At 36.2% G+C, this 26,007-nt stretch overlaps 1 protein-coding gene across 9 annotated transcripts in view; it reads left to right on the top strand.

Annotated features, from left to right (window-relative positions):
* Positions 1-26,007, top strand: part of RASAL2 (RAS protein activator like 2) — a gene marked incomplete at its 5' end in the record, with an annotated part of 358,965 nt that overhangs the window by 211,948 nt on the left and 121,010 nt on the right. Inside the window, one exon of one of the 9 annotated variants that reach the window (XM_082704129.1) lies at positions 343-580. The exons of the other annotated variants lie outside the window; for them this stretch is intronic. Coding sequence (XP_082560255.1) covers positions 568-580 — 13 coding nt within the window. Of the gene's footprint in view, positions 1-342; positions 581-26,007 lie in introns of those variants that run through there. 9 annotated transcript variants of the gene reach the window in all.

Below are 26,007 nucleotides of genomic sequence, written 5' to 3'. Positions count from 1 at the left end.
CTTTAAAGACCACACTAGTTGTAAGATATTCACCTGATTTTTGTACTTCAAAAAGTTTATGTTTGATTCAGTATAATAACATTCAAAAATAATCTCTGAAATTTGTATTATTTTTCCTTTTTCTAAAATATGACAGATTTTGAAATACACTGCTTTTAAGGAAAAAAAGAAGTCTCCTCTTAAAATGCAGAGATGCACACATCCATCCTACTGCCTCTTGGGACAGAAAGAAATGAATTTTCTAGCTTGGTAAATCCATTGCTTCCCCTAAAGTAAGTTGCCTGCATCCAGTGCTGTGCTGGAGAGGTGCAGTGAGGAAGGAAGGGTGCCTATTGTTTAATGCTCTGTAGCAAAAGAACTGGGGAAAAGAAAAAAAGGCTTGCGTTGACTGGCGTTGGCTCTGGCTTTTCTGCATTCCAAACTGTCTGAGGCACAGAGCGAGAGCAAAAAAGAGAGAGCGTGAGCGCCAGCCAGAGCGAGCTCGGGCGAGGATGGTATACGAGTGTTTTGAGTTTCTGACTGGCATGCCAGAAGGATCATGTTAGCAACACCCAGAAACTTCGCAGAATGCAGACCCCAGGTAAGAGTTCCTCGAGTCTGTCTGAGTCTGAAATTACGTTTGTATATACTTAAAGGGAATGTGGAGGTTTATTTTTATTACACAACTACAGTGACTGCTAACCTTTGTGATTATTGGCTTTAAAGAAGTAGGTTTGTTTTTGTTCCTGTCAGTTCACAGGAATATTGTGTGGAAGCTCTCAGCATTCCAGTACAAAAATCCAGCCTAAGAAGGGCCAGATACATTAAAAGAGCAACGATCATAGCAAAATATTAACAATGCAGCATTTACTTGTTCTTTTAATAATTTGAAGTGGATTCTTATTCTGGATCTTCCCCAAAATTCTCTATGAAATATTACGATGACTGGGAATGGATACACCTCATTTCTCTTTTAGGGAGACAAAATATATTGACCATCAATAAGAATTTAATACCCTTGCTTGAGTCTTAGAAGCACATAAATAAATCTGTGTCATTCGGAAAGTTCAACAGGTTGGATCTGTACACAACAGTACTGCATTCAGATGAGAACTTGGCCTGTTTTTTCTGCCCAAGGTAGACTTTTAATATCCTTTGCCAATAGATGACAAGTTAGGGACTTTAACCAATTAGCTCCTTGAAAATGAAATCTGAACGAGATTTTAGAGATCATCTATAGGCCAGTCTGTCCATTTTCAATGAGAACTTTGAGGACTAGGGGATCTAGGGCTTGCTCAAGATCACACAGAAACAGAATTAAAATGAAAATCTACATGTCCTCATTTTCAGTTTACTGTTGTTTTCATGGTACCAGATACTTTTAGGGTTTATGTTTTCTCTATACCGTATCTGTTGGCCTCATGTAGCATGAGTTATGACATAAATAGATCAAATGCATTATAAACCTAGATTAAAATCTTATGGGAAAGAGATACTGGTGACTGGATGTTATCAAATCTATATTAATACTGCACTCTTGATCAAAACCAAAAATATATAACTAAGTATCAGAAAGAAAAAATGGCTTTCAATTAAGGAAAATGCCTATAGTTTGCATTCTGCTTTTATATAAACAATTACATAGCTGTGGCATATTCTGAATATTTGTATATGAAATTAAAATTCTTTCAAATTGACTTTAATTTCTCTTGAAGACTTTAGGACTTAGCAATCTTCTGTATATTTTTAGTCAGCTTTCTCTAATTTTGTGATTTGTATCTATTTACGGGTAGCAAAAAATCATCCCATATTCAGTGCCTTCTCTGTGTTTATTTTTCAATGTGAGAGAACGTTTTAAAATTATCCATCCGTTTGGACCACTTGCTTCCTTATCCAAGGTCCAGCTCTGTTTCTCCTCCATTCATAAGGGTCCTCTGTTACTCCCTCTCAAATTGTGTGAGAGAATAACTTCAGTGGAGGAGCTCAAGAGCCACCACAGACAGAGGACATCTGTCTTCATACATTTTCATTTAGTCCCTAAAAAAGGTTGCTGCCTTTTCCATTTTCGTGCAGACCATTGTGGGGTTGAGAGAGGCCACACTATTCTAGGGAGCTAAATAGTAGAGATAGCCACTGTCAAAAGGATCTGTCATGGCTCTTTACAGCTCCTGGGAACAAGTTAGCTCGATGTGGCTATAAGCAGTGAAGGGACGTGGCCCTTTTGTGTTAAAGCTTGACCTGCTCATTCCAGTTTTCGACAGAGCCTGTGTGGTGATTTACAAGTCTGTGTGGGATGAGCAGTAAGTTGTAAGGAATAGTTTCATTACTGCTCTTGGCTATCGGAAACCAAATTACAAAGTGCATTCTCCACCCAGCAGGAAACAAGAGACTGTTTGTCTTCGTGCAGAATCCATGCACACTGTTTATAAGAGGACTTGATGACTGTGAGAATGAGGACATAATGCTCTTATCCAGTTAGCAGTATTCATGTTGTAATACACACAGCTTAGATCTTTCTCTTGTCTTTTATCCTTCATGGAGCATGTGAGGGACTGCCATGGTGTGTGTGTGTGTGTGTGTGTATGTGTTTGTGTAATGTTATGTGTGTGTGTGATAGGTGGATAGAGAGACAGATAGATACTAGGATGGACATTTGGCTTGTATTTCTCTACATCAGAAACAGTCATTGGTCATTAATGTAGTGCTGATATATTACTAACTTAACTTGAAAGAAGCTATTTTATTAACCAAACTAACCCTTATGAAACTCACTACCATGCCTTAGAGAGAGAAAGTATTAGAAGGAAACACATATTACTTTTCCTCTCCAGAACACAGTTATAAGATTATGCAGGTTTATGCTGTGTTCAAGCAAAGCAATAATAAGCAATTGTGTGACTGAAGACAATATTTAAATGGGAATAGAAGGGGCGGAGTGAAATGAGTGGTATAAGAAAAGAAACTCTCATGTGGATATGAAAGAATTCTCTTTGACCAGTGTTTTCTTGAGGCAGACCCCTTTTCTATCTTCTTGGTTTTTCCTTGATATTAATTTCTTTAAAATGTTTTTTCATGAAATATATATACTCTCTCTCTCCTTAGACATACAGTTTTTATACTAAATTTTCAAAAAAGGTAAAGAGCTCAAGGGCGCCTGGGTGGCTCAGTGGGTTAAGCCGCTGTCTTCGGCTCAGGTCATGATCTCAGGGTCCTGGGATCGAGTCCCGCATCGGGCTCTCTGCTCAGCAGGGAGCCTGCTTCCTCCTCTCTCTCTCTCTGCCTGCCTCTATGCCTACTTGTGATCTCTCTGTCAAATAAATAAATAAAATCTTTAAAAAAAAAAAAAAAGGTAAAGAGCTCTCAATATAACAGTGGCATTTGTCTAATAAAAGGTTGGCTGTATAGTTGATTAAAACTTTTGTCTCTTTCAAAGGAGTTGCTATTTCTCCTTTTTTGCTTCAGTTTCTTTCTACCTCTTAGATATAATTTTGTGTTTTGTATCCCATTAAAACCGTAAGAATGAAATCTTTTCAAACAAAAGCAAAGATAAAACACAGACCAAGAGCAAGGGCTTGAGGCTGGACATCTAAAATGTTCTGAGTTGTCAAAGTAATTCTTTACTTGTAAAAGTTACCTGATTATTCACTCAGAACTCTGGGAATCCTTTTATGTGTACAAGATGGATGTATTTCCCCTTCTGCTTCATTCTTGACCTTCACTGGCCTCTAGTGAAAAAAAGTGTTACAGTCTGGCTTTGTTCTTTCTGTTCTCTTCTGTTCTTTCATGCTCTCTAATGGTTGTTCGTGTCGGTTCCTGTTTTTAGTTCCTTGTATACCAGATTTTAGTAAAGGAGTAGGTGATTGTTGTGAAATAAATTTCAACAGCTTCTTATACTTGAGTTGCATAAACTTCCTTCAAATATCTAGTTCTTAGTGAAGAGAGGAGAAAAAATGATTATGTTCTGTTGTTTACTAGTGAACAATTATTTTTTAAAAAATGAGTCATGGGGCACCTGGGTGGCTCAGTGGGTTAAGCCTCTGTCTTCAGCTCAGGTCATGATCTCAGGGTCCTGGGATCAAGCCCCGCATCAGGCTCTCTGCTCAGCAGGGAACCTGCTTCCCCCACCCCCATCACTTGCCTCTCTGCCTACTTGTGGTCTCTGTCTGTCAAATAAATAAATAAAATCTTAAAAAAAAAAAGTCATGACTCAGCAATATGACTTCTTATAGTTGTCTTTTCTTTTTCTTCTTCTTCCTTTTCTTCTCCCTCCTCTTCCTCCCCTTCTTCTTCTTCTCCTTCTTCTTCCTCTTCTTTTCCTCCTCCCCCGTCCCCCATCCTCCTCTTTCTTCTCCTTCCCCCCTTCTTTTTTTTTTTTTTTTAAGTGCTTATTGGGATTCAGTCTACCAGATTCCACATTTAATTATGGGTATGATCTCAGCTTGTGTTTGGAAGCCTTAAGCATTGCCAGTGATAATACTTTCTTTGTACATACTTGACAAGTAGGAGAAACTTACTGAATCAGTCATTAAAATTCAGATGGTCTTTATCTTTTCTGGTGTCCTCCATGCCCCTACTCAGCCTTTACCATTACAAAGTTAAACACTAAAGAAGGAGCCAGTGAGGAGTTCTTATCAATAATTTGACTCTCTGGAGACTCCATATTTCTGTCATTCTCAGGTTTACAGTATTTGGGGAATAAATGAATTGCTGAAGCAGCGAGTTGGAAAGTTATTTATGTGCAGTGCTATTCTTTGAAGAAAAAGCTATCTGGTTCTGCTTGCTCTTTCTTATGTCAGGCTTTCCAGCGTAAGGAACTTAAGCTGCCAGGATCTAGCAAGTGTCATTCAAGGATCAGGTGTCACATAGGACAGCCAACCTGTTGGACAGGTTGCTAACTCTGGTGTCTTGCATCTAATTCCAAAGACTATGGAGTGCCTTTGAAAAATTTTTTAACAGCACTGTTACATAGTTAACGATTTACAGACAATACCTTAGTTAATATGAAGACTAGAAAAACTGGATATTCTTCTACTTTTTAATATTCTGGTTTGAAACTTTTTTGTTAAATTATACTTCAAATGGGTGGTATATAGTTGATTTGATTTCTCATCTGTTGGGTCAGACAGGAGAAAATAAGATGTTTGGGTCTCTACTTAAATAATTCCTTTTTCCAGAAACGCATACAATATAAAATAATTTATCCTCCCCCACTTTTTAAGAAAAGGAATGATGTGTCAAAGTGAGTACAAGAAGAGCCAGAAAAAAACAATAAGACTGCGTGAATATATAGAAAGATATGTGTTTGTTCAGTCAGAGAACAGGACAAGATATGATAAGTCTCTTAACAGGGAATGATAATCATTGCTTGTATACCAAGAGCTTGTTTTAAAGAGCTCATTTCTTGGAGCTAGCCCAGTATGATTATACAATATTTCTTATTAGCATTTTCTCAAAGTTTGAGAAATAATCATCAAAGAAAAGGTAATAGATTGTTTTCTGCATGTGGTTAGAGGAATAGCATCACATAGTACTTGGTCTGATTTTTTTTTTTAAGATTTTATTTATATATTTGAGAGAGAGAGAGAGAGCATGAGAGGGGAGAAGGTGAGAGGGAGAAGCAGACTCTCTATGAAGCTGGGAGCCCGATGCAGAACTCTATCCTGTGACTCCAGGATCATGACCTGAGCCAAAGACAGTCGCTTAACCAACTGAGCCACCCAGGTGCCCGAGTTGGTTTGATTTTTGTGAGTCACCATTACACAGCTGAAATTTAAGAAGATATTTAATGAATTAAAGTCTTTATTTTATCTTCTGTGGAATTTGCTTACATATACCATAAGATTTTCCTTGAAGCATTTTTTCTCCACTTGAATGAAGTTCAGTGAAATAGCACAGTAGTTTCCTGAAACAATAAATGTCACTCTATTTCACCAGTACCATTATTTTGATTGTAAATATTTACATAGTTATATTTTATTTATAGTTATATATTGCTAAAACTTTGAAATACATTTTTAGTAATTTTATTTTTATTCATTTCCTTCCCTTACAAATGCAGCACTCAGTATTTAAATTTATTGATGATCAACCTTTAAAGGTAAATTTTCAAAAAGTAGTTTTTTTGTTGTTGTTGTTTGGACTTGGTGTCATCCATTTTTATTAACAAAACTAAAAACATGGTGTCAAACATGACATGCTGTCATAACAGGAATGAAAACAAATTTCCTTTAGAAACACTTTTTAGCCAATACAAAACCAAAATGTGCTATGCAAAGGGAATTTATTGTAAAGAGAAAAGCAGCAGCCTAATGGACCTAGATTTGTTTGTCCCTTGTGCCTCAGTAGAACTGTTTAGGTAAACCCATGCTGACAGGACTTTATTTCAGGTTTTGTTTTGTTTTTTGTGGGTGGGGTAGGGTGGGTGTTCTGTTTTTATTTTTTTTAAGATGTTATTTGTTTATTTTTTACTTTGGAGAGAGAGAGTACAAGTAGGGGGAGGGGCAAAAGAAGAGAGAGGGAGGAATCCTAAGCAGACTCCACACCCAGTGCAGACCCCGACATGGGGCTCAGTTTCACAACCCTAAGATCATGACCTGAGCTGAAATCAAGAGTTGGACACTTAACTGACTGAGCCACCCAGGTGCCCCAATTTTGTTTTTAAATGGAAAGGTATTTAAAATCGGAGCCCAGGGGTACCTGGGTGGCTTGATCAGTTAAGTGACTGCCTTCGGCTCAGGTCATGATCTCAGGGTCCTGGGATAGAGCCCCACGTCAGGCTCCCTGCTCAGCAAGAGTCTGCTTCTCCCTCTCCCTCTGCCTGCCACTCTGCCTACTTATGCTCTCCCCCTCTCTCTCTGTGTCAAATAAATAAATAAAATCTTTAAAAAAAAAAAAAATCAGAACCCAGGCTTTTTTCTGGTCCTTTTAAAGGAAAACCCAACCAATTATTTACTAGTTGTTGTTTTATTTTCAGAAACATATGTTGCTGTGAGCAAACTGCAAAATGTATTTGACAATGAAATTTTAATTAGCAAAAAATAGTGAACTTCAAGGGTATGACTATTTTATTGCTACATAGTACAGTAATTTATGACAGTTTCCTACTAGGTTTCTTCCAGTGTCAGAAATTATAAACCCATTTTCATTTTGTTTAGTTCTTGAATTAAATATTTAAAGATAGACTTTTTATTTCTCTTTTCTCCTGTCAATCCCAGGTTACAGGAGAATAGAAACTGTTTTGAGGTTCTTCAGGTTTAATCCAGGTGTTGCTTATGTTATATTTTTCTCTGGCAATCTGAAAAGAGAAAATTTTATTTTATTATTTTTTTATTTGAGTATAGTTGACATACAATATTTTAGTTTCAGGTATACAACATAGTGATTCAACTTCTCTGTGTGTGATACTATGCTCACCACAGTGTAACTACCGTCTGTCACCATACAACCTATAACAGTATCATTGACTATATTCCCTACTATATCTTTTATTTCTGTGACTTATTCATTCCAAACTGGAAGCCTGCATCTCCCACTCTCCTTCACCCATTTTTCCCATACTCTCTTCTCCCCTCAGCTCTGGTAACCGTCAGTTCGTTCCCTGTATTTATAGTCTGATTCTGCTTTTCACTTGCTTATTCATTTGTTTTGTTTGAAAAGAGAAATTTTAAAATTTTATTATCCATTCATTATATATAACAAACTCCTACACATCAATGAGAAAAAAGTAAGACTTGAATTCCCATTTTACAAAAAAAAAACCAAACCAGGTGGCCATTCAGAGTACAGAAAGATACTCAGTTATTTTAGTTATCAGGGAAACACAAATTTAAACCAAAATGGGATTCCGTCGCCTCAGAGTATCTAAAATAAGGAAAATAGAAAATACGAAATGTTGAAAAGAATCTAGAACAAAAGGAATTTTTATATATTGCCGATTATAAGTATTAATTTTATAACTATTTTGGAGCACTATTTGACAATATCTAATTATGCCAAACAATGCTTCATGACCCAGCAATTCCAGACTTATTTATGTGCCAACAGAATGCGTAAATAGGCTCACCAAAAAACCTGTACAAAAATGTTCATAATAGCCCCATTTGAAATAGCTTAAAAATCAGAAACTACCCATATGTTCATCAGCAGTAGAATGAATAGAATTGTTTGCTTATACAATGGAATTCTCTAGAGCATTGTCAGAGAACAAACTACTGCTTCATGCAACAGAATAAATCTCACAAATATATGTTGAGCCTGAAAAGTTAGTCTCAAAAGAATATATACACTGTGTGGTTCCATTTAAATATAGTTGAAACTCATCAGAGGTGATAGAAGTCAGGATGGTGATTATCTGTATGGCGTAAGGACTAGAAAGGGTATATAAAAAGGAGGTATTTGGTTGCTGACAATGTTCTGTTCTGTTTTGTCCCATTTTGTTTAACCCCAATGCTTGTTATTGGGATGAGTTACATTTGAGAAAATTTATTAATCTGTATTCTCATTATTTATACACTTTTCTGAGTGAATCTTATACTTTAGCAAAACGTTTGGGAAGAGAGATTTCTGTAATTTCTCCATCTTGATTTTTAAAAATCCAAAAAACAAAACCTTAAAACTAAGCAAACTTCTAAGATGTTGATATTCTTTGAAAGTCCTTTTTGTTTATAAAGGGGATGAGGAATGATACTGTGTTCATTTTCATATTGAAAGTCGTCTGTGTGTACAGTAAAGGACTTTACATTTTGGGTCATTTAAAGGATTGGATGGTGAAGGTATCTGAGAGACCAGACTTGCATGTACATCTTCAAAATGAAATTGCACTATGTAAATCGTAGGTTTTTTTTTTTTTTTGCAAGCTCTGAGTGTATAATATAAAACACTAATTTTCATATGTCATGCCTCAATTAAAAAATATTTTATAATAAGGAAGGGGGAGGATAGTAGAGTAGGAGGATCTTGAGCTCACTTCCTCCCATGGACACATCAAGGCTAAAACTACATATAAAGTAGCTCACTCTGAAAATGACCTGAAAACTAGCAGAACAGCTCTTCCACAGCTATAGAATAAAGAAGAGCCATGTTGGGAATAGTAGGAGGAGAGGAAACACAGTCAAATCCCTGGCACAGTGACCCACAAGCTGAGGGGATATCCCAGGCATAGAATATCCTCCCTGGGAAGTGAGGGGATCAAGCCCCATATTGAACACCCCCAACCCTGAGAATCTGCACCAAGAAGATGAGCTCCCACAGTGTTTGCCTTTGAATATTAGTGGAGTTTAACTCCAGAAGAGGCAGAGGGCTCTAGGGAAATTGAGACTCCACTCTTAAAGGGCCAGCACATTATATCACCTGGTTCAAGACCCAACACAGAGGTGGCAGTTGGAAAAATCACCTGGGTTATACATGAAGGTTTACTGACGAATTTTAGGATGTGCTGGAGGTAAGGGATCAATCGGAACTTTCTCCAGGAATAGAAATGCTGCTTGGGCACCATTTTTCTTGCTCCCTGTTATCCTGGCTGGATGCTGGCAGGAGTCAGTTCTGACACTCTTCTACTTTGCTAGCATCACTCACCCCGCTCTGGCATTCCCCTATGGACCTGCCCCACCTAACCTGCCTGCCCTGGCAGATGCCCCTCAAAAGTGACTCCAACCCTACCACACCTAGCAGGCAGCCTCAGTTGGGACCAGTGTCCTCCCCAAAGTTATTACCTCTCCACCACATCCAGTGGACAGCCTCAGCCAGAACTGGTGTCCCTCCAATGCTACTCCTACAGAGTGGGGGTGGTGGCCAGTCTCACCCACTAGCACACCTGCAACATGTGCAGCTGGCTGAAGATCCAGCCCTGCATGCCAGCACACCCACAGCTGTCCCAGCTCAATCACAACAGGAGGGCTCAGGCAGCTGACACAAGGGACACCCCTGGAATTCCTAGTTCTGATTGTCATGAGGCAGGATGCCTTCTATATAAGGCCACTGGTTTTAAGACCAGGAGACATAGCTGATCTATGTAATACATAGAAACAAACACAGAGAATCAACTAAAATAAAGAGACAGAGGAATATGTTCCAAAGGAAAGAAAAAGACAAAATCTCAGAAAAATAACTAAAGAAAACAGAGGTAAGCAGTCTATCTAATAAGGTGTTCAAATAATGGCCATAAAGATTCTTATTGAAATTGAGGGAAGAATGGATGAGCTCAGAACTTCATCAAAGAGAGAGAGAAATATTTAAAAATAACTAATCAGAGCTGCAGAATAAAATAACTGAAATGAAAAATAAACTTGAGGGAATCTGCCACAGATTAGAGGATGCAGAAGAACAGATTAGCAGTATGGAAGTCAGGGTAGTGGAGTTCACCCAAGCTGCACAACAGCAACAAAAAAGAATTTTAAAAAATGAAGATTGGGGGGCGCCTGGGTGGCTCAATGGGTTAAGCCTCTGCCTTCAGTTCAGGTCATGATCTCAGGGTCCTGGGATCGAGCCTATATCGGGCTTTCTGCTCAGCAGGGAGCCTGCTTCCCCCTCTCCCTCTGCCTGCCTCTCTGCCTACTTGTGATCTCTCTCTCTCTCTGTCAAATAAATAAATAAAATCTTTAAAAAAAAAAAAGGAAGATTGGTTGTAGGTCCCCTGGGAGACAGAATCAAACATACAAACATTTACTTTATAGTATTTCCTCCCAGAAGGAGAAAAGAGAGAGAAAGTGGGCCAGAAAACTTACTTGAAAGAATTACAGCTGGAAACTTCCCTAATCTGGGAAAGAAAGAGACATCCTGGTCCAGGAAGCACAGAGAGCCCCAAAAAAGATGAACCCAAGGAGGTTCAAGCCAATATAAATATGATGAAAATGTTGAAAATTAAAGAGAGAATTTTAAAAACAGCAAGATAAAAGCAAATAATTATGCACAAGAGAATCTTTAGGGCAACAAGAGGAAAGCAAATGGTTACATACAAGCCCATAAGGCTATCACCTGGTTTTTCAACAATAACTTTGTAGGACAGAAAAAAAGTGGCTACCAACCAGGAATATGCTGCCCAGCAAGGTTATTATTCAGAATTAAATGAGAGATAGTGAGTTTCCTCGACAAACAAAAGTTAAAGGATCATCACCACTAAACTGGCCTTACAAGAACCGTGAAAAGGACTTCTTCAAGGAAAAAACAACTATAATTAGAAATAAGAAAATGATCATCGGAAAAGATTTCACTGGTAAAACCAAATTTACAGTAAGGGTAGTAAGTAGATAAGGCTTAAAAAGCTAATATGAAGGTTAAAATGTTAAAAGACAAAAGTACTAAAATCAATAATATATACTAAAATTAGTCAAGGGAAACACAAAACAATATAGTATGCATAAAATGTGGAGGGGAAAAGTAAAAATGTGGTGCTTTAATGTGTTCAAACTTAAGCAATCATCAACTTAACAGACTTCTGTATATACACAAAAGATGTTACATATACACAAAAGATGTAACACAAAAGATGTTACACATATGAATCTCATGGTAATCACAAATCAAAAACTTAGATACACAAAAAATAGAGTGGAATCCAAACATAATACTAAGAAAGCCATCAAATCACAAGAGAAGAGGCCAAGAGAAGATAGGACCAAAGAAGAGCTACAAAAACAACCAGAAAACAATGAACAAAGTGGCAGTAAGTACATACTTATCAATAATTGCTTTAGATGTAAATGGACTAAATGCTCCAATTAAAAGACATATCATAGCTGAATGGATTTAAGGGGGAAAAAAGACATCTTTATATCCTGCCCACAGGACACTAGCCTCAAACTTAATGGCACAGACTAAAAGTGAAGGGATCAATCCAGAAAGAGGATGTAACAATTGTAAATATCTATGCACTCAACACTAGAGCACATAAATACATGAAGCAAATATTAACAGATATAAAGGGACAAATTGAGAGTAATACAGTAATAGTAGGGAATTTCACCCCACTTACATAAATGGATGGATCACCCAAACAGAAAATCAGTAAGGAAACAGTGGCTTTGAACAACACATTGGACCAGATGGACTTAACGGATATATACAAATCATTCCATCCAAAAATAATAGAGTACACATGCTTCTCAAGTGCACATAGAACATTCTCCAGGATGGATCACATGTTAGGCCACAAAACAAATCTCAATAGGGTGCCTGGGTGGCTCAGTGGGTTAAACCGCTGCCTTCGTCTCAGGTCATGATCTCAGGGTCCTGAGATCAAGTCCCACATCAGGAGAGCCTCTTCCCTCTCTCTCTCTCTGCTTGCCTCTCTGCCTACTTGTGATCTCTGTCTGTCAAATAAATAAATAAAATCTTAAAAAAAAAAAAAAAAAAAAAACAAATCTCAATAAACTTAAGAAGATTGAAATAATGTCAAGCCTATTCTCTGACCACAATGTTATAAAACTAGGAATCAATTAGAAGGAAAAAATTGGGGGGTGGGGGGAAATAACATGCGCAGGCTAAACAAATAACCAGTAGGTCAACAAGGAAGTCAAAGAGGAAATTTAAAAATAAGTAAATAAATAAATGTAGACAAATGAAAATGAAAACACAACAGTTCAAAAACTTTGGCATGTAGAAAAAGTAGTTCTTAGAGGGAAATTTGTAGGCTACCTCAAGATAATAGAAAGAACTCAAATAATCTAACCTTACACCTAAAGGAACTAGAAAAAGAACAAAGTTCAAGTTAGTAGAAGGAAGAAAATAATAAAGTTCAGAAATAAATGAAATAGAGACTGAAAAAATTAGAAAAGACTACGAAACTAAGAGTTTCAGGGTAGTAGAGATCACTTTTTTCTTTGAAAAGAAAAACAAAATTGATAAACCTTTAGCCAGAATCCTCAAGAAAAAAGAGCAGACTCAAGTAAATAAAATAACAGATGAAAGAGGACAAATTACAACAGATAACACACAAATACAAATGATTAGAAGAGACTATTATCAAGAATTATATGCCAACAAATAGGATAACCTAGAAGAAATGGATAAATTCCTAGAAACATATAATTTCCCCAGACTGAGTCAGGAAGAAATGGAAAATCTGTAAGAATAAAATTGAATCAGTAATCAAAAAATTTCTAACAAACAAAAGTCCAGAATCAGATGGCTTCACAGGTGAATTCTACAAAACATCTAAAAAAGAGTTACTATTTATCCTTCTCAAACTATTACAAAAATAAAAGAGGAAGAAAGGCTTCCAGATTCATTCACAAGGCCAGCATTACCCCGATACCAAAGCCAGACAAAAACACTACAAAAAAATTGCAGCCTAGTATCCCTGATGAGCACAGATGAAAAAATCTTCAACAAAATATTAACAAACCAAATTCAGCAATACATTAAAAGGATCATTCACAGGGTACCTGGGTGGCTCATTCATTAAGGATCTGCCTTCGGCTCTGATCATGATCTCAGGGTCCTGGGATCAAGCCTGGCTCCCACTCCCCCTTCTTGTGTTCCCTCTCTCACTGTCTCTCTCCCTCTGTCAAGTAAATAAAGAAAATCTTAAAAAAAAAATAAGTAAAAGGATCACTCACCAGGATCAAGTGGGGTTCATTGCAGGGATTCAGGGATCATTCAGTAACCACAAGTACAATCAACACGATATACTACATTAACAAAATGGACAATAAACGTCATATGATATTTCAGTAGACAGAGAAAACATATTTGACAAAATTCAACATCTGTTCACGGTAAAAACTGTCAACAAAGTGGGTTTAGAGGAAACATACATCAGCATAATAAAGACCATCTGTGACAAACCCACAGCCGACATTATACTTAATGGTGAAAAGTTGAACGCTTTTACTCTGAGATCAGGATTAAGACAAGGATGTCCACTATCTCCTCTTTATATTGAATATAGTGGAAGTCCTCCTACCCACAGCAAGCAGACAAGAAACAGAAGTAAAAGACAGCCAGATTGGTAAGAAAGAAGTAAAACTGCCACGATTTGCAGATGACATGATGCTGTAGAAAACCCTAAGATTCCGCCAAAAAACAAAACAAAACAAAACAAACAAACAAAAACTATTAGAAGTAATAAATGAATTCAGTAAAATTACAGGATATAAAATTAATATACAGAAATATGTGTCATTTCTATACACTAATAGACTAGGAGAAAGAGAGATTAAGAGAGAGTTCCATTTACAACTGCATTGTAAAGAATAAAAAACCCAGGCATAAATCTAACCAAGGAGGTACAAAACCTGTACTGAAAACTATCAGACATTGATGAAAGAAATTGAAATGACAGAAACAAATGGAAGGATAGCCTACGTACATAGATTGGAAGTATTAGTATTATAAAAATGTCCATATTACCCAAACCAACCTATACATTCAATGCAATTCCTACCCGAATACCAATAGTGTTTTTCACAGAACAAAAACAATCCTTGAATAAACCACAGCAATCTGGAGAAAGAAGAACAAAACTGAAGGTATCACACTCCCATAATGAATGATGCGGGAAAACTACCTGCAAAAGCTACCTGCAAAAGCATGAAACTGGACCACTTTCTTATACCTTATACAAAAATAAAGTCAAAATGGATCTAAGACCTAAATGACCTGAAGCCATAAAAATCCTAAAAGAAAACATAAGAGTAAACTTTCCGGCAGCAGTCTTAGCAGTACTTTTGTGGATCTGCCTCTTGAGGCAAGGGAAACAAAAGAAAAGATACATAGTTGGGATTCTATCAAACTGAAAACCTTTTACACAGCAAAGGAAACCATCAATAATATTAAAAGGAGGGGCGCCTGGCTGGTTCAGTCAGTAGAGCATGCAACTCTTGATCTCAGAATTGTTAAGTTCGAACCCTCTGTTGGGCATAGAGGTCACTTAAAAAATCTTTAAAAAAATACAAAAAGGAAATCTGAGAGAAGATATTTACAAATGAAACATGTGATAAGGGTTTAGTATTCAAAATATATAAAGAACTTACACAACTCAACACCATAAAAACAAATAATCCAATTTAAATCTGAATAGAGGACCTGAATAGACTTTTTTTAAAAAAAAGATAGGCACATGAAAAGATGCCCAGAATGACTAGTCATCATAACCACAGTGAAACAGTACTTCACACCAGTTAACAATGGCTAATATAAAAAACCAAGAAATAATGTCTTGATGAGAATGTGGAGAAAAGGGTAGAATTCCATGACTGTTGGTGGGAATATAAATTGGTACAGCTGTCATAGAAAAAGAGTATGGAGTTTCCTCAAAGGAATAAAAATAGAAATACCATACGATCCAGTAGTTCTGCTTCAGGGTATTTACCCAAAGAAAATGAAAACACTATATTAAAAGGATATATATAATACCTCTTTTTATTGCAGCATTGTTTATAATAGCCAAGATAGGGAAGCAATTTAAGTGTCCATCCATAGATGAATGGATAAAGGAGATGTGGTGTATATATGTAAAATAGAATATTACACCATCATAAGAAAGAATGAAATGTTGCCATTTACTTAAGGGGTATTATGTTAAGTGAAAGAATACAAATGGAGAGAGCAATAATATATGAAATATATGATTCACTTATAGAATCTATAAAACAAACAACACAACAAGAAACAGACTACAAGAAACAGACTTGGTTATCAGAGAGGAGGGTTGGGGCAAAGGCAAAAATAGGTGAAGGGGATTAAGAGGTACAAATTTCCAGTCATAAAATAAATAAGTCATGAGAATGAAAAGTACAGCATAGGGAATATAGTCAATAATATTGTAATAACTTTGTGTGGTAACAGGTAGTAACTGTACCTACCATGGTTGAGCATTTTATAATGCATAGGATTGTCAAATCACTGTGTTGTACATCTGAAACTAATATAATAGTAGATGTCAACTACACTTAAATTGAAAACAAATAAATTTTGAGGCACCTGGGTGGCTCAGTTGGTTAGGTGCCTGCCTTTGGCTCAGGTCAAGATCCCAGAGTCCTGGGATTGAGCCCCACATTGGGCTCCCTGCTTAGTGGGGAGCCTGCTTTTCTCTCTCCCTCTGCCTGCTGCTCTGCCTGCTTGTGCTCTCTCTCTTTCTGTCCTTCTGTCAAATAAATAAATGAACGAAATCTTTAAAAAAAGATTTGAAAATTTCTTATAGTAGTCACCTATGTTTTATATGACTGTATTATATATAAAGATAAATGTGTACTCAGGCCAAGCGCATTAATTTTTTTTGCATAGTTATTAGCAAGTTTATGGTACAGATTTAACAAGGGTTTTCCATACTCTTGGCTTTAATAATCATTTTGCTTTAAAGACATATTTTTGTTGTTTTAAAGGACACATGATTACTTATAATATTAGAAGAAAAAGAAAACACATTAAAACAGCTTTTTTACCACTGAAATGTGGAAGTATCCAACACAATAAATGGAAGGTACTTAATAATAAATGTAATTTCCTTCTTTTTCTTTGCAAAAATGCAAACATGATGTACTCTTGAACATGTCTTTCTTCTCAGATAAACTGTACCCCTCCATCCTATCCTTCCAGTTCTATACTATTAAAATGCAAGTGTTTAGTTCTATTTCTGGATTCATTTATAAACAATCTTCTCCACTAGATCCTCATATCTCTGCTGTTTTACTCAAACTCAGTATTTTCATGTTAGTATACCTCATTAATTGTTTTCAATCACTATGTAACAAAGGACCACAGGCTTAATGACTCACAACAGCACACGTTTATTGTCTCACAGTTCCTGCAGATCTGAATTCCAGGCAGAGTGTAGCTGGTTGTTTCGTTAGAGTATCACAAGGTCAAATCCAAGATATCAGCCATACTGCATTCTCATCTAGAGCTCAGAGTTCTCTTGCAGTTGTAGGACTGTGATCCCTTTTTTCTTGCTTGGTATCTTCTAAAAACCATTTATAGGCCTCATTGACACTCTCAAAATATGGCAGCTTACTTCTTCAAAGCCAGTGAGAGAATTTTACTCTAGTCTGCAGTGATGGAGTCCAATAGAATATTGCATAATCATGAGAATGACTATACCATTATCTTTGCCATATAATGTAACCTAATCAAGTATGGCTAGCCATAAGAGATCCTAGAAGCACCAAGCCTTTGTACAAGTTTCTTCTTCTTCTTTTTTTTCTTTTAAGATTTTATTTATTTATTTGACAGATCACAAGTAGGCAGAGAAGCAGGCAGAGTGGGGGGTGGGGGGAAGCAGGTTCCTCGCTGAGCAGATAGCCCGGTGCGGGACTCCATCCCAGAACCCTGAGATCATGACCTGAGCCGAAGGCAGAGGCTTAACCCACTGAGCCACCCAGGCGGCCCTGTACAAGATTCTTAATTGTGTTTTTTGCTTCCCTCACAATTGAATGCAAACCATTCCATTGACGTTAATGATACTCCAATTCTAGCATGGTTAATAGTTCTCATCTTTGGGGTGCCTGAGTGGCTCAGTCGGTTAGGCATCTGCCTTTAGCTCAGGTCATGATCCCAGCATCCTGGGATTGAGCCCGACATATGGCTTCCTGCTGCTCCCTGCTTCTCCCTCTTCCTCTGCCAGCCACTCTCCTGCTTTTCTTCGCTCTCTCTCTCTCTCTGTCAAATAAATAAAGTCTTTTAAAAAGCCCAGTTCTTGTCTTTATTTCAATTAAATTATATTTGTTTCATGAAACCCATGCTTTTTTTGTGATATCAACGTTTTTGTATTCAATTTGTCACCCATTTAAAATAAAATAATAGAAAATACAAGTGTTTAACTGTGCTAATGCCAAATTAACTGTTGATGAACATGTGACCCAACTCCTATTCATCATCAACTAATGACAGTCCTGAATTTAAAAAAAAAATGAATTAAAAAGTTGAAGGCCTACCGATTCTCAAATTTTTTTTTAAAGATTTTATTTATTTGTTTGAGAGAGCAAGAGAGAGAGAGAGCATGAGTAGGGTCAGAGAGAGAAGCAGACTCCCCATTGAGCAGGGAGCCTGATGCGGGGCTCAGTCCCAGAACCCTGGGATCATGACCTGAGCCTAAGGCAGACACTTAACCAACTGAGCCACCCAGGCCCCCCTTTTCTCAAATTATTTTGCTGTCAAAGAAAGATCAGTACTCTTAAGAAGTCCACTAGGCCTATAAAGATGTTACATATTTTCACCATCATGATCGTTTCCTGCCCATTTTCCATTCTGCCCTCCAGTTACAGACCTTTACAAATGCCTTTCATTTAATGCCTCATAATTCTTGACAAGCTGTGTCACTCATCTTTCTAAATATTTACTTTTATTTATTTGCTATTAGATTGTGAACTAATAAGCCAATTACTTTTTGAATTCTGAATATGCTTGGTATGTTGCTGTCTTAAATACTCAGCAACAGAAATAGCTGTTTACAGTCTCAATGTATAGTTTTAAGTCCTGGAAAGTATCTCTTAGAAGCACTGAGGAAAAGCAAAGACACAGATAATAGAATTTCTAGTGAAAAATTCTATATAAATAAAGGTAGAAATATTAAACCATATGCAAATATTTAAGGGTCATAGTAGATAAGCTAATATGTAATGCCGTATTATGGTTAAGAAAACAGTGGGGATACCCTCATGCATAATATAAGCATTAAATATTTAAGAGATGTTAAGTAACTTTGTTTTAGTTTACAGTCCCTATTAGAGTATTGTGGTCTTTTCTGTGTACTATATCTAAGAAATTTTGGTTGTTTTGTGATGGAAAGCCTAGAAAATAAGACTCTGAAGAAAACTTAAAGACATTGAGATGGTTCAGCACAAAGAACAGAAATACAGAGCTTGTATAAAACAGCCACCAAATATTTACCCTATTCTTTAAGGGAGGTAAAAAGAGAATGTGGTAGTAAGTGGAATCTGCGTGACATAGAAAGAACAGATATATAGGTTTTGACTCAAAAACTAGGAGTCTTAGGATTTTGTTTGTGAGACATCATAAGTAATAATTTGTGTGTTTCCTGAGTTCAAATGAATTGTATTTGAAGGCCAAAGAAATTAATTGAATTAAGGATCAAGTTCATTGCTACCCTGAATATATATAATTTTATAATCTATTACAATAGTAGAATTTATTATTTGGGTCTATTTTAAATTGAATCTTAATTAAAAAAATAATAATAATAGCTGCTGCTTGTAAAAAATTTAAACCAAGCCCAGGTATAAAAGCTCTTCCTTCCCTTATACTCCAGGAATTGTTATTTTCTGCATGTGTAACTACAATTAACAATTAATATTTATCTTTCCAGATTCTGCATGTGTGTGTGTGTGTGTGAGAGAGAGTAACACATGAGTATAGATATTTTTTTCTGGGTTTTGTTGTCAGTAGACTCAAACAGTACATGTAGTTCAATTTGCGTTTTTCACTGCAGAATCTACTGTACGCTCTTTGTTTTGGTAAGGGTGGGGAAGGGTTTCTGAATAATCCATTGAAAGCAACTAAGTGGAATAAATATATATATATTTTTAAAAAGATTTTATTTATTTATTTGACAGAGAGAAATCACAAGTAGATGGGAGAGGCAGGCAGAGAGAAAGAGAAAAGGAAGCAGGCTCCCTGCTGAGCAGAGAGCCCAATGCGGGACTCGATCCCAGGACCCGGAGATCATGACCTGAGCCGAAGGCAGCGGCCTAACCCACTGAGCCACCCAGGCGCCCCTAAATATATATATTTTTAATCTGTCTTCCTAAAAGCATTAAAAAAAACCACTTCTAATAATGCAGGGTTCAACAAAGAGTCATAATGGAAGTTAGAAAATATTTTTAACTGAATGATGATAAAAATATTAGGTGTCAAAACTTGTATGATTCAGCTAGAGTAGAACTTGAAGTTAGAAAAATAGCACGGCAGTAAAAACAAAAACAAAAACAAAAACAAAAAAACCAGAAGGTAGAAAAGAAGGGTAAGATTAGGAATGAAATCAAACATGCAGTAGAGAAAATCAACAGTTAACTGAAGAGGCGTAAAATTGACAAACCTGGCAAACTGATCAAGAAAAATACAATTATCATCAAGAATGGAAAAGGATACATTGCTATTGCATACAGTAAAAGTATTTACAAGATATTATGAACAACTTTATGAACATGAATTTTAAAATCAGTTGAGATAGTAAAACTTGTAGGGAAATACAACTTACTGAAACTGATATAAGAAGTGGCAGAACACCGAGGCACCCGGGTGGCTCAGTCACTTAAGTATCTGCCCTTCAGCTCTGTTCATGATCCCAGGGTCCTGGCTCCCTGAGGGTCTACAAGTCCCTTCTCCTTCTCATCCCCCTCATGCTCACACTCTCACTCACTCTCAAATAATTTTTTTAAAAAGTAGGAGAATACCCCCAGACTCCTGTAGCTATTATAGAAATTGAATCTGTGATTAAGATCTTATCCACAGAGAAAGTTCGTGCTTAGCATGCAGTCTGCTTAAGACTCTCTCACCCTCTCCCTCTGCCCTTGTCTACCCTCCCAGCAGCCCCTCACCCATGCTTGTGTACTCTTTCAAATAAATAAGATCTTTTTTTAAAAAAAAGGTGAGATAATCATGCAGTAGAATACAGGAATGAAAATGAATAAACTATAGTGACATACAACATTATCAAATCTTAAAAACATCATCTTGAGTAAAAGAAACCAAATGCAAAAATACATATGTTGATTTTTTTATACCATTTATGTAAAATTCAAGAGAAAATAAAAGTATGTATTGAGGGATACACATGTGGGTTTTAAAACTATTTTTAAATAGTTTTTATATTTTAGAACTTTTAAAAACTATTTAAATCTATTTTAAGATAGAAGCAAAGAATATTTACCATAGAAGTCAGGGTTGTCATTATCTGCAAGGTGGAAGGAAATGGATTGAAATCAGGAAAGGATATTTGGGATAATAGGATATTATGAGTTATTGGCAATGTTCTCATTTTTGCTTTGGTAGTATTATAACTCATTAAACTCCATAGTTATGTTGTATGCTCTTTTCTGTCAGACATTGTATTATAAAAGAAGAGAATATATTGAAGATCTCAATTCATTTCATTACATCTATAGATTTTTCAGGGCTGCATATTATTTCATTGTAGATTTATCTGTTTCCTTCCTTTTGAACACTTAGTGTTTTTAGTTTTTGCTATTACCAACTTTGTGTTAAACATTTTGTACATATGGTCTTCGTTCATTGTGCTGATATTTCTGTAGGGCTGGTTCTTAGAAACAGAATCAAAGGTAGTTTGCATTTCCTATTTTGGTAGACACTATAAAATAGCCTTACAAATTAATTCAGGATGTCTTTTTTTGCTATTTGAAGCTTTTAATTTTTATGATTTTCAGTCTGTCTTTCTTTTCCATTGTAATTTCTGGCTTTTGTGAGATGCTTAGAAAAGCCTTTCTTAATTTAAGATAAGGTCTTTATCTGGAATTTATTTTTGGCTTTGTGAAACAAGATTTTTTTCAACTGTATAGTCAGTTGTCGCAACACCTTATATACAGAATAGTCTATTCTTTCCACACTGATTTGAAAGGTATTCTTTATTACGAGCTAAATGTCTACATGTTTTTCTCTGGATTATTTTTCTGTTCCAATGGTCTATTGTTCTATTCCTGCATTAGTATCATGATGTTTCAACGACTGTAGATTTTAATGTGTTTCTCTTACTGATTTAGCAAATTTCCTTTAACTAGTTCTTCCTTTCAAAATGTGTTTGGCTTTTTAACTCATGCATTTATTTTTCCATGTGAACTATAAAATCAAGTTGTCCCCCACTCCTAGCCAAAATTAGAAAAACGTGTATTGACATTTCAACTATAATTTCAGTGAACATGTAAATTACTTGGAGGAGGAATAAGCTTTCCTATACGTTTCTAACTTCTAGTTGTTTTTAGCTTAATATGAGGGGCAAATATATATATATATATATATATATATATATATATATATATATATTCATATTCTTTTGGGACTTTTTCATTTAAATAGTGTATTACTAATATTTTACCATATTGTTGCTATAGTTCATTTATTTGGGTACTGTGTGATTTTTAAATTGTTTGAATATACTAAAAGAATTCAGAGTTTTGATTGAGTTTGATATTGGGGTTCAGTCTATCACTGAATGGTATCTGGTTTGTTAACAGAATTTTGCTATTAGTATCAGTGCCACTGTGAACATTCTTCAACACATTTTCTTTTATCCACTTACAGGAGTTCCTCTTTGCTATATTTCTTGGAGTGGAATTTCTAGGTCTTAGGGGGTCCTAAATGATCAACTTTAGTAAATAATGCCAAGCTGTTTTCCCACCAACAATTTATATGAAACTTTGAGGAATCCATGTTCTGCCCAATATTTAGTATTGTCAGAATTTCAACTTTTTGTTATGTAATGAAAACAGTTGATGTGCATAATCTGATTACCAGTGATACTGAACATTTTTTCATAGAAGTCGGTAGCTATATATGTCAGTGCTTCTGTGAAATTATTTTTATCTCTTGCCCATTTTTCTACTGAATTGTGCTGTGTCTATTAATATATAGGAGCTCTTTATATGTTCTTTTTCTGCATCATAAAGATGTTTATTTAAAAGTTTTCCTGTTATAAAAGAACCATTAAGGTTTAATCAAGGTAGTCTCCAAATTAATGGATGATCTTGGCCAAAAATAGAGGCTTCATGATTTTTAGTTTTCTTCCCACTACATTCTTCATATGTTCTTGATAATAATCCTTTAACATGTTATATTTTGAATATATTTTCAATTTTTTTAAGTTTATTTATTAATTTTTAAAATCTCTACACCCTACATGGGGCTTAAAGTCATGACCCTGAGATGAAGAGTCACATGCTCTTCCAGCTGAGCCAACCCGACACCCTCATATTCTCAATTTGTAACTAGTCTTTTACTTTCCTTTTAAAGGTCATTGGATGAACAGAAGTTTATAATTTTATATAGATAAACCTATCAATATTTTATAGTTAGTATTTCTTGTTTTTTTTAGTTACAAAATCATTTTCTATCCAAGGTCTCAAGATATTTTTTATTAGTAGTTTAAAATTTTGGGGATGCCTAGGTGGCTCAGTTAAGTTTCTGCCTTTGGCTCAGGGTCATGATGCCAGGGTCCTGGGATCAGGCCCCTCTTCAGGATCCTTGCTCAGTGGGGAGCCTGCTTCCCCCTCGCTCTCCCTCTACCTGCTGCTCTGCCTATTTCTGCCCTCTATCTTTGTTAAATAAATAAATAAAATCTTTTTAAAAAGAGGAGTTTAAAATGTTTCTTCTTGACATTGAAGTCCTCAATTTACCAAGAATTAATTTTTATATACTTTTATACTTTTTTTTAATGTATTGATGACCTTTTCTTGCTATATTTATTAAATAGCCCATCTTTTTCTCCATGGATCTCACAGCACTCTGTCATATATTTGGAGTCATATTTTTTTTCTGCATTTTTCTTAAATTTTTCTTATTAGGCTTATAGTTTTATTGTTTTGTTTTTGTTTTTTTAAGATTTTTTATTTATTCATTTGACAGAGAGAAATCACAAGTAGATGGAGAGGCAGGCAGAGAGAGAGAGAGAGGGAAGCAGGCTCCCCGCTGAGCAGAGAGCCCGATGCAGGACTCGATCCCAGGACCCTGAGATCATGACCTGAGCTGAAGGCAGCGGCTTAACCCACTGAGCCACCCAGGCGCCCAATTTTATTGTTTTTTAATAGATCTTTTTTTCCTCACTAATTTTTCTAATTGGTAATTGATTACATATAGGGAAACTATTTCTGTATGTTTTTCTTTATTTTAATTATCTTATTAAAACTTTCTGTTGTTTTTCGATTGATTCTCTTGTCCCCTACAGCCATCCTCACTTAGGAAGATATTTTATGCAGACATTTATCATTTGTTTTCTTCTTTCAGATATCTGTATCCCTTCTTTCAGATATCCTTATATCAGATATCTGTATATTGCTTATCTTATCTAACCACATTGACTAGAACCTCTTACCAGTAACATAAAACAAATGTTGGTGGACCCACATCCTGTTGGAAAATCAGTGATAATGTTTATCTTTATTTTGCTCCTACCATTAATAAAAGTATTTTTAGTGTTTTAAATTTGTATATAATATTGTTCTTGGTTTTTTGTTCATATCCTTTATAAAGTTAAGAAAGTTTCCAGGGGCGCCTGGGTGGCTCAGTGGGGTGCCTTGGTGGTTCAGTAATTTAAGGCCTCTGCCTTCAGCTCAGGTCATGTTCCCAGGGTCCACATCAGGCTCTCTGCTCAGCAGGGAGCCTGCTTCCTCCTCTCTTTCTGCCTGCCTCTCTGCCTACTTGTGATCTCTGTCTGTCAAATAAATAAATAAATAAATAAATAAATAAATAAATAAATAAATAAGAAAGTTTCCATCTATTTAAAATGTTCTAAGATTACTTATCAGAAGGGATACTGGACATTATCATTTGCCTTTTAAGCATCTCTTGCTATGATCATTGGGTTTTTATCTTTTAATCTGTCATGATAATATTGTATTAAGATGTTTATTCACTTCCTCCAAGTCACAGATGTAAAGGCAAGAAACTTAAATCCAGCAGGTAATTGATAATATAAACATTATCCTTTTCAGTATTCTCTAAAAACATTAGAATATTTAAGTATTTTGTTATCCAGCATACTGACCTTATGCTTATCCTTTTATACTGCTTATCCAGTTGTATTTTATAAAACATCACTAATGAATTTCCCAGAATTTAAAGTTTTATTACCTGCAGAAAAACCCTGGGGTCTCTTTTCATGCTGACTAAATGCACCACTGCTGAAACCTAAGGAGCCATATAAGGAACACAAGAGAGTGACTTAACACCATAGGTTGGACACCATAGCCAAATGATGGTATCTGTAGATGAACTGTGATTGACTGTTATAAATGGCAGTAGGACTTGATGAAGCTTTGACTACTTTACTGTTGTTGAAGTAAACTTTTCTCTGTCTTATGGCAGCCTCTGCTGCCCCAGGCCTCCAGATCTTATCAGCACAGGGGGACCTTCATGGAGGAAAGAAAACAGGAAAAGAGAGATTTGTGTTTGTATTTGGTCTAATTTTTCTTAAAGAGAGCCCCACAAATTGAACCACCTTCAGGCCCTACAACCCCTGACTCTGCTTTGAGTGTAAGCCAAGAGGAGGGGAAATGGGGTGGTTTTGTTTTCCCAAGTCCTTGCCCCCAACTGTGCTATCACTGCTAGAAAGCTGCTATCTAATAATACCATGGGGAGCCAGTGGTTATTTTTGGTTACTTTCAGTAATGAAACAGTCCATTGAGTCTACTTCAATTTAAAATTCTATCTCATATCCAAATTAACTCCCCTGCCACCACCCCAACTTGGAGTGGGAGATGCCCAGCTGGTTTTTTCACTCCTTCCACCTCCTCCCTTCCTTTTCTGATTCTAATTCATCTGGTATTAGAGCTGGGAAAGAGGACTGAAGAAAAGAGACACTGGTTTTTTATTAAGTTGGGCATATGATCCCAAGGCTCTAGTCTGCTCCTCTGCTGTATCTTGTTCAGTGTATTAATTTGCTATGGTTCCTGTACAAAGTACTAATCTAGGTAGCTTAAACAATGGAAGTTTAATGTCTCACACTTCTGGAGACTGGACATCCAAGATCAAGGTATCCACAGTGTTGCTTCCTTCTGAGGTATGTGACCGAGAATCTGTTCCAGGCCTGAGGCATAGCTTCCAGTGATTTGCTGGCCATCTTTGACATTCCTTGGCTTGCTGAAGCGTCACTCTAATCTCTGCCTTCATCTTCACATGATATTTTCCCTGTGTGAGTGCTTCTCTGTCCAGACTTGTAAGGACACCAGTAATACTGGGTTAGGTTTAACTCTAATGACCTCTTCTTAACCAATCACAATTGCAATGCCCTATGTGCAAATAACATCACATTCTAAGGTCCTGGGGATGAGTTCAGCATATGAGTTTTGGGGAGACACAATTCACCCTATCATTCTCCTCCTTCTCTCCCTCACCTTTCTCCAGTTAATG

The sequence above is a fragment of the Mustela nivalis genome (assembly GCF_964662115.1).
Source record: "Mustela nivalis genome assembly, chromosome: 16".
NCBI classification, from domain to species: Eukaryota; Metazoa; Chordata; class Mammalia; order Carnivora; family Mustelidae; genus Mustela; species Mustela nivalis.
This window is presented reverse-complemented; position numbering and strand designations above follow the sequence as displayed.